At 45.4% G+C, this 9,962-nt stretch overlaps 1 protein-coding gene across 1 annotated transcript; it reads right to left on the reverse strand.

Moving 5' to 3' along the window:
* Positions 1 to 6,973: 6,973 nt before the first annotated feature.
* Positions 6,974 to 8,787, reverse strand: H6S33_010307 (uncharacterized protein; the record flags this gene model as incomplete). Its single annotated transcript, XM_044841677.1, has 6 exons — positions 6,974 to 7,739; positions 7,793 to 7,862; positions 7,935 to 8,017; positions 8,085 to 8,293; positions 8,350 to 8,442; positions 8,506 to 8,787. 6 exons carry the CDS (start codon positions 8,785 to 8,787, stop codon positions 6,974 to 6,976), a joined length of 1,503 nt encoding a protein of 500 aa, XP_044697450.1.
* Positions 8,788 to 9,962: the final 1,175 nt, after the last annotated feature.

A 9,962-nucleotide genomic window follows, 5' to 3' on the forward strand; every position in this document is an offset into this window, starting at 1 on the left:
GGTTTGCGGGGTGGGACACTGGACACTTTGCGACTCGGGCATGGAAGGAAAGTGGTCTGGAAACGTGCTTCTGCACTCTCAAACGTCTCCCTTTCCGATCTCGAGGAATACAGAGGTAGAGTAGAAAGTGGTGATCCTAGCAAGTACCGGTAATCTATCGCTAGGCAGATATGGTGTAACTAGAGTAGGGTCGGCAGGACCAAAGGCGTTCGCTTCTCGCGTAGGTAGCAGACCAAGCTAGCTGATACGCCAGATCTCGCTTCCAACGTGCATTTATGAGGCATGTCCTCAAACTGCATTTCCCCTCATGCAGAAACTTACCACACAAAACCACCGCTGAGGCTGACTGATACCCTAATATTAATGTCGATAAATAAATAGCTCGTAATCGTTCTCATGGAAGCACACTCTGTAACTGCACAAACTAGATCAGACACAACGCTCGTGCTTCCCTTTGCTTGCTTTTTCACGAGGGATTCTGTCATTTCGGTACCTTACAGTACGTTTAGCTGGGAACCGGCCAAATCGGAGAATCCTGAATAAGGTGGGACAAAATATCAGCGGGAGCGTGCATGTTGCCAGACACCTAGCTAAAAGAGGCAAGATTAGTAAACCGTGTCCCATCCAAAGATTCCCTGATATGTGATAGTACAAAGCTTACCAGTCTCAGGAAGGAAGCTTAAGGAGCCACGATCTTTGAAACCCGAGGTGGAAGCATGTGTAGTGGAGAGAAGTGCGGTGGGAGCATTATGAGGACCATGCATGGGAGTTCAACACGCAGGTTCTGATGCTTTTCGAGTACAAAAGGGTGCAGTGTTGAGGTATTACAATATGTAATCGACCTAAAGGCGACGTGGAAATAAAACGGATGAAGGCCTCGCTACGAGTGATAGTTTGTGAGTGCATATTATGTACATGTAGGAACACCAACACAAAAGGCATGAATCAAAGGCCCCTTTACAAAAAATGCGACACATCATATGAACTCCAAGCGCTAACAGAATAATATAATACGATGCCAGATTACATCAAAGTTGGACCATTATGTCCGTTTTATATCGTCCTTTCATGCGTACTCGCATTTCAAATAAGTATTTGCGCTACCAGCAAAACACACAGAATTCCGAGAGCTTTCCCATCTCCCCTGAAATTGCGCATCTTTTATAAATTTATCTAGACACCTGAAAGACTCTACAGTCCACTTTTAGGCCATATCCATAAAGAACGAGCCCTGAAGGCGAAGGGTGTCTAAAAAGTCCTTTTACTGCTTTCCTCTCCACCTTTACCAGTATCTCAATTAGGACAAGAATTTGAAGCATGAACCTCCATTATCGAAATTATACTATACTTGGCCGTTGCAGGTATAACTATGGGGCTTTTTATGAGTTGTTGAAAACCTCGATTTTTGGTGTGTTTTGTTGGTTGGGCAAATACATACTTGATAATTATATAAGCGAGTACGTATGCTTCATATTTCAGCTCTATTAAAAGCTTAGAAAGGAAAGCAGATAAAAAATTGATTGCGATTGCCATAATGCAACAAAGAAACTATCATGTGTGATCACACCAGGGGTCGAACCTGGAATCTCTTGATTCGTAGTCAAGCGCCTTGCCATTGGGCCATGTAACCATGAAAGATATTTCTTCTTAGCGCTATCTAAATAAAAACTTTTTTCTTCACTACACATATCTAATATAAGAAAGTGCTATACTTCACGATAACCACAACATGTGTTTATACTTAGTAAGTTACTTCTAAGACTATGGCGCGAGAAGGCATAGGGGGTAGGTGTGTCAACTTCAGAGGAACCTTTTTTGTATGGGAATTAGAGAAAATTCCACCGTTAGGCTAGGCGCTAGTACCATTATGTGAGTAGATCTCCCAACTTCTATAGATTGATTGGCTGCAAACGCCGAAGTTTACACACCTACCCACCATAGCTTCTCGAGCCATAAGTTTTAGTTACGGACATCCTGAAACTATTCAACAATCTCCCGTAGACACGCTAATGATATCAGTAAAATTTCTCTAGAACAGCGCACCACGTCTCTAGATCTTTTGAGAATGTCGGGACTGGGGATGTACTGGACTAATGCGGTCGAATATGCTATGATTCCACCCATACATCCACCGCATGGCTCTGTATTGGTAGCCAGATGTGATGCACTTAAACGCCCGATAAGAAGTATGAGAATCATCCAAAAGAGCCGATTGGTGAGCATGAGTCGAGCCCCCGCCACATGCGCACATAATCCTCGTAGGCGCCAGTAGGTACAGCTGTAATATGTATGTGCGTTCTTGATTAGTTTACAGCGACTTTATTTTGAAAATTTCTCCTGCTCAGGCGCGGGCGGTGACAAATTACAAAAATGAAGGAGGCAACTTATGATCGATTCATGTACAGACTCTGCACTTTGATTTCCGATGTTTGTGCTACGTGTACGGTCTAGCTATCTTTCTGTAACAATGCTCTAATGCAGTCAGTGAAAACCTGTAACTAAATCTTGGTCAGAAGAGGGCTTGAAGACTATTGAATATATTTAGTTACGCTCATGTGACCTGTCAATCGAGTAGCTATGACGATATTTAGTCTGATGACTACATACTTATGTTGGAGATTAATTTATGTAAAGCCATCACCCCAAATATTTTTAAGTTTGCTTCTTTGGGAACATATGTGCATAAGTGTACTAAGTCCATGTACATGTACTTGTAGTTATATATATGTTAGTCGATCATGGCCGCACAGGTATCGTTTTGATAGACTTAGTGGGGGGCACGTCTGCCGAGATTTTCACTTGCTTCTTCCTATTTTTCCGTATTGTGATTAATCGATACTTACATGTTTACATAGCTCCTGATTCTGCCAATGACATATCCCGGCCCTATCAGGCGGAGGTTAAAGCGGAAAGCATTCAACAAGATAAATAGAGCGCAGTTAGTCAATTCTGGGATCCAAGCAGTTTTGCAGGATGCACGCGAGTATATTCTTAACAATCTCAACATAGAAATAAACTTACTCGTATTCCAAAGGCCTAGGAATCCCATGTAAAAACCCTGAAATGGGCTGTGTTGTTTCAGTATTGAAACTCGGGTTAATTGAAATCATCGTTTATCACTCGTAATTCGATAAAGGTAAATTGTAGTTTTTAGGTGCGGAATACTGTAATTATTTACTTAATAGAGAGTTTTCGCACCAAATATTTTAAATTTGGGTAGGGTTGCCAGATATAGGAAGGAAGTGTGGTATGCCAGATTTCTTTGATGTGATAGATGTATTGGCCACCGGTGGAGACTTTTGAAACTACAGGCTGGAGTTCGCAGTTACAGAAGCCTCGCCAGAAGTCTGTATGTTAGGTTAACGGTCAATTTTAGCTGGGTATTTGCTGAATGAGGAAGATTTCTGGTTGCTCTTCCCCACCACGGTATCCTTCCTCCAATCGCAATAGGTACTTATAGTGCGGTATCCGAATTTAGAATACTCGCTGCGAAACCTCGACATGGTGGGTAAATAATAGAACTATATACCAAAAATAGGTGGCAAGAATATGTTCTAGAATCTCTTAATGAGATATTCTAGACCTTCCTAAATAACCCCGGAAAATAACTCTTGGCAATGATATAAAAAAACATGTCACGTCACATATATATAAACCCATTTAAAAATAACTCAACCCGGGGATTTAACTCCCAGGCCCGAAAGTACAAAATTAACACAAATGAAACAGATCGCGCAGAAACTAGTTTCTTATAAAATTGATAACCGTAAACGTAAGATGGAGAGCGGTGGAGCGAAGTTATTATAGATCTTGTCCTATAGATGGTATGTCGCTTGGTTGTGAAACTCATTCCTACAATCGCTGAACACATGGGTCCTTTACTGATCATGAACATTACAGCAGGAATGAATACCTTGGTATCTCCATACGACTACGGCCACTATCCAAGGGTATTACGATTATAATGTGTAATCCAGTAATTAATTGTGATGCCACACTCAACCATACCGTACCACAAACTTTGAACCAGTGATTACACACGATCTCCTATGCATAGCCGCTCTACCCTGTTGGCCAACATATCCAGAAAAAAATTATGATTATCGGTATTACATTGTTGAGAAGGAACGGGAGGTAGTAGGGCCTTTAGCTTGTAGTTGGTGGTTACCGTTGATGATGATGTTTGGTCAAAGTGCGTTCAGCTTTCTGCCTGAATAAAAGCATTTAAAATAGTCGGCTGGATCGTTAGGATGATTAGGAGTAGGAAGTATTTGAATCGCTAAGTAAATTCTTCCCGAATCGCCACCCATATAGAGACCTTTGACTCTGGCACCTGCTTTTTGCTGTCTATGTAGATGACCTGCGAGAATCGATAGTCATATTATCACCACTCGAGCCTGGGTGTGTGTGGTAGTAGAATAATAAGGACTGCTCCTTGACCTTTGGTCAGAAGAAAGTAGAAGAGAGCGGTCCAAGAGTCCCAGCTTTGAGGCCATGATCTCGCGCGGCTTTTCAATGTTTGCAGTATCCAGCACCGAGATCTTGGCGCGAGTGACAGCACGTGATTGAACACGCCAGACCTGACCACTCGCGCACATGCCGAGACCTTTTCGGACACAGCGAATGTCAAATATCGAAGTGCCAGCTCCCGGTTGGAGTGTTGGTGAGAGATAGGAGTGCTCGCCACAGCGTTGGGTTCAAGCACCAGACAGACGTGCGCATATATGTCCTGGCCCATACGATAGGCGGTTTTGGACAAGTTGGCCTACGCGGCGAACGCCTAGAAAATGGGATACACATCATAAAGTGTTGATAATAGTACTGGCTAACTCATCCCCTCGGCCTGGCGGGGTGGAAAATCAGTCTCATCAGTGTGTACCTAAAAACCAGGGTAGCCATAACTCACCAGGCTGATAAATTGGACGGCCTTGTTCCTGCTACTGTTTAGTTCCTTAAGTCGACATCGTTCAGCTCATAGAATGAGCAAGAAGGAGCCCCCGTCCGAGACGTACTGAACCGCGCCGTACACAAAGAGTTACCCTGTGCAGTGAGTGCTCCGCGGTCAGGTAGCTACATGTAGCGGGGCAATTCTAGAAAGATATGCTAGGAACATGCAGTCTTAACTACTATGCCAGTTCGCAAACACGCACTCACATAGCAACCTGCTTTTTCTGACACACCCACGATTCAATTTATTTATCATTCTCTCAGCGAATACATGTATCTCATCTAGAGTATACCGGGATACTTATCTCTAGCACCAACATTTTTCTAACACATATATACTCAAGACCAGGTAGCTCAGCCAAAATATCCCTCAATGATAAACCCTCGATATCCCGTTCGTTTTGCCCCGATTTCTCCCATTCTGACTCTGCACCCCGTACCCCGTACCCCGCATCGCCCTCATCCTCTCATACTTACCTCTATACATCTATAGTACAACCCACAGAAAGGCCACTCATAATATAGAGTAACACTGGGGCGGAACTGACTTGCTTTCATAGTACCTCAAAGCCAGCTACTTAGCTTAGTTGCCTATTGTTACTGACAGGACAGGCGAGTAAGAACATCAACAACCAGCCTCCAGCAATTTATTTAGCGGAAGCATCAAGATGAGCTCACGTATACGGACCAGGAAGTACCCGCAGGGTGAAGCCAAGAAAGACCCCGGGTTATCCTCTAGACCTGCCCAGAAAGACGACAACCCTCTGCCCAATGTGGGTGCTCCACCAGGTGCACTATGCCACTAGCAGCTGAAAACCAAAAACTAGGAACATGCACTTGAATCTGCGCTATTCTGCGCTGCATATATATGCCTGAGGGGGTTCATAAAGGCCGGTTTGGCGTGTCGAGTGATTTACCATGATTCTGGTAATCCCGGACGAGTGATGGACTTGAAATAGCCTACGGATGACGGACATAGTAGTAGGGCTAGCTTTAGAGAAGTTTGACAGCCTCTGGAGATTAGTTATATCACTTCAACCGCTAGAGAGGGCTAGGTTCTAAGACAAGAATCTAGCGAGTGATATTCCATGATTGAATGAAACGCCAACGATCGCAGATAGTATCCTCTCCTTTAGTAATTAAAGATCCAGAGTATAAGCATCTTAAATAGGTAAGTCAGAGCCTCTCTATCCCTATTAACTAACCACAGAATGCGTCAGAGGAGATCAAGCCATGCGATGCCTTATGAGGCGACCTAAGAAGCTCGGAAAGAGAGATGGACGCAGTAGAACTGTGTTGGGAAAGAGTCTATAGGGCTCGGGACTTTTCAAAAAAATTAATGCAAGATGGTGGCCAGGATCAGACAAAAATACAACCGAGTGATAATTCATGATTGCCGTGCCCCGGTCTCCTCGAGAACCCTGGAGCTCGCTGGTTAAGAGTAGTTGGTCAAATCTTTGTAATTCCCCGCCCTCCTATACATTTTTGATAGGCTTGGATGAAGGACAGTATCCATATTCCTCCTATGGTAAGTACATGTATATATGCTGTCAAGTCTCATATGCACCCAGCGCGCCTGACAGTTAGAGCGATGACCGAGCAACGTGTCGCCCAGTGTACTCTAGATAAGCTCCAAAGAGGGTGCTACAGGTTAGTTTTCATGTCTCATCACTCAACAGTCGAGTTGTGGAACAAGTGCACCGCACTACTAATCATTGAACTATGAGCCGGTGGCAGAAGGACTCAAGCCTAAACCCCCACCCACTCCTGTGCTTAGACAGACAGTTTTTGCTTGATGAGAAGAGCAGTACATAGTATCGTTCTTTTATTCCTTTTAAGACGCAACTCCGTGGAGAATTTTGGGGTATATGAAATTTAAGGGACGGGTTTAAACAAAGCAAGTGAAACGCTCCATGTTATTTCACAAATCTAGTTATTAAGCTATCGGACGGGTAAAAAGAACTTTTTTTTATATATTTCTAGCCAGCTGAAATCCCAGGAACGAGTATGGGGGGGTATTCTCCTTTTACTCCCTGTCAAGTCTAACGGCCGCATTCGCCTCCACGAATCCCAAATCGACCTTGTGCCCCAGCAACTCTCTAATGTTGCTGACCTTGTATCTAATCATGGTCGGCCTCTCCAAACTCAGCCCCCAACCATGCACTCTCATGTCCTTGGGCAGTCCCATAGCCTCCAACATCTCCGGACGGAACTGGCCAGAGTTTCCAATCTCGACCCACTTACCAAGACCATCGTGGTATCCAAAGATCTCCATTGAGGGCTCGGTGTATGGGTTGTAGGCAGGCTTGAAACGCAGCTGGTGCACTCCCATCTTCCCGAAGAACGTGCGCATGAACCCGATCAGATCACCCAGTGTGAGGTTGTAATCCGCAATGACACCCTCGACCTGGTGGAACTCGGCCAAATGTGTCGCATCGACGGTCTCGTTCCTGAACACTCTGTCGATGGAGAAGTATCTTGCGGGGCCGGGGTTCTTTGCAAGCTTGTGGAGCATTGCCGCGGAAATGGCGGTGGTGTGGGTGCGGAGGACGAGGCGGAGGGATTCGTCTTCCTTCCATGGGTAGCGGTAGCCGAGAGAGCCGAATTTGCCTTCCTGGTGGACTTCGCGCACGTTATTCCAGTACTCGGTGAGAGTCTCGCCGGTCTCGTCGTCACGGGGCTTGTCGGCGACGGCAGGGTCGGAAATATAGAAGGTGTCCTGGAGATCACGGGCGGGGTGCTGTTGAGGGACGAAAAGGGTGTCAAAATTCCAGAAGCCAGATTCAACGAAACTTGAGGGATGTTAGCTTGTAAAAATAAGAGATAGGCGGCGGAGGTGGGTTACCGGTTGGTAGGCATTTCCGTGAAACCCATCTCGAAGAAGATGTTCCTGAACTCCGAACGGACCTTGTTCACTGTCCGAATCAGAATCAGTCTCACGAACAAAATTCAGCGTAGCAGTTGGATCATCCAAGAAGGGTACCGACAAGGATGTAAAGCTCCGCTAGGAGTATGGGCGCCCAGCGCTGCAAAGTTGTAAGGCTTGAACTTCTGTGTCTTCCAGGCTCCGCTGTTGACGCGAGTGACAAATCAGTAAAAAGTACTTGAGACACACAATATCACTCGGCCCAACAAACCTCGCGATCATCTCTGCTGTCAGATCGGTTTCTTCCTTGACAACTTGTAAAGCGAACTTAGCACCCTTGTTGATCTTGAAGCTAATGCGCTTCTGCATGATCACCAATTTTCTCTTCTTGAGGTCTGCGAGGACTTCTTTCTCGGGGTGGGTATGCGTTTCTGCGATGGTACGAAGCTGATCCCGGCTTGAATCCTTGATCGAAGTAGCCTATAGAAAGCTCCAATTTAGCAATTGCTTATCAGAAAGATAATTTAAGTACGAACCTTCTTGACCAACTTGTCACCATCTTTCTTGATCCACCCTTCCTTGAACGCCTTTCCTTGTCCGACCTTTGCCGTGTTCGCGCCAACGAGTTTCTACTCTCCCTATCAGCGCCATTACTCCCAAACCCTCACAAAGACAGGACCGAGTGAGCATACAGGCAATTCACTGATCTTCAAGCCACCCACGGCCTTGCAGACCGCCTCATAAACCTTTGCCTCGTGACTTCCATCGTTCACAATGCTCTGTCCCTCTTCTGTCAAGACGGCTTCCTCGCGGTCTACCGTCTCATACACCACCATCTCCTTGCTCTGCAGCGAGTCCAGAGCTCCCTTAACTACCGTCGCCTCGACATTCGGGAATGCCGTTGATGACACTAGCGGGAGCGCGGATGCAGTGTCTAGGGCGTGCAGAATCTGGGTTGGAAGGTCGGTCGCCATTGCTGGAACTTTTTTCTATATTCTTTGTTGATAGGCTGGCCTGAGGTGGGGTGTGGAGGGGCTCAATCGATAAGGGTACACTACATGCGGGGGAGGGGAAATAGTGGGTTGAGAATGACTCAGGTAACGGCAGGGTAGCCCGCCACCGCCGCTTACCCGGACATGAACATGAGTGTCAATGATATTTGCTTTTACCCTTCAGAAACGGCTTCCCAATTAACAACAAGGCCTAAGGGGGGGGGGGAAAACCTCGGATGGGATGATCTTGATGATTACGATACAGCGAGGGTTAACACGGCCTATTTACCTCATATTCATATTACCGGGGACCTGAGAAAAACTCTAAACTAACAGCGCCCACTAAGAAAGTTCAGTACGTGTTTCACAAGAGATGTCTGCTGATATCGATGCGTACAAGCAACGTGCGCTATAGATAACAAACAATCAAACGTTAGTCCATAACCGTCCTTATCTATAGTACACACTTCTTAATTGATACCTTCAAACAAAACCTGGTTAAATCACCAAGGAAAAAGAACTGACGGCCCAATTGCTAAAACCAGAAGAGAATCGACAATATCCCACGCTTCTAGTACCCCAAAACGGGATCGAAACGTTAGCACAAGTGCGTTATTGGCCCCGCTGCAGGATTCCAGCGGTGCTCTGCTACCTCCAATAAGGCATAATTGACAAATCTCACTCACTGTGGTGTAATCCAACACTATTCTACTTAATGCACTTTGGTGAGCGGACTCTTTGTGACCTCCTCTTCTTAATTTGTCTAACTCTATTTTGGAATTTAAACGCTTATATCTAAATACTGTTTTTATAACCTAGGCTAACGTTCACATAAACCTGCAAGGTCCAGGAAAGCAAAACGGAGCAAAACAAAGCAAAAACAAACAGGAGAGGAGAAGCGAAGAGAAGGGTCCTTTGTGCAGTATAGTCATCGGCATTGATCCATCTCCATTACTCAATGACCAAACATACACCAGAGAAGCACAAACTACCTGCATCCACATGTGGTTCTGCCCGGCTACTGACTCCATCGATTTGCCGGTCTGAGCTTCCAAAAGAAATTATAAGTGGGGAAAATATCTCCTCAAAAAAAAGCATGCCTTCCTCCCTCCCTCCCTCATACTTAGACGAATGAGGCAGGCCCGATTTAAAATATC

This window comes from Morchella sextelata (genome assembly GCF_020137385.1).
Source record: "Morchella sextelata strain SCLS chromosome Unknown scls_4, whole genome shotgun sequence".
Taxonomy (NCBI): Eukaryota; Fungi; Ascomycota; class Pezizomycetes; order Pezizales; family Morchellaceae; genus Morchella; species Morchella sextelata.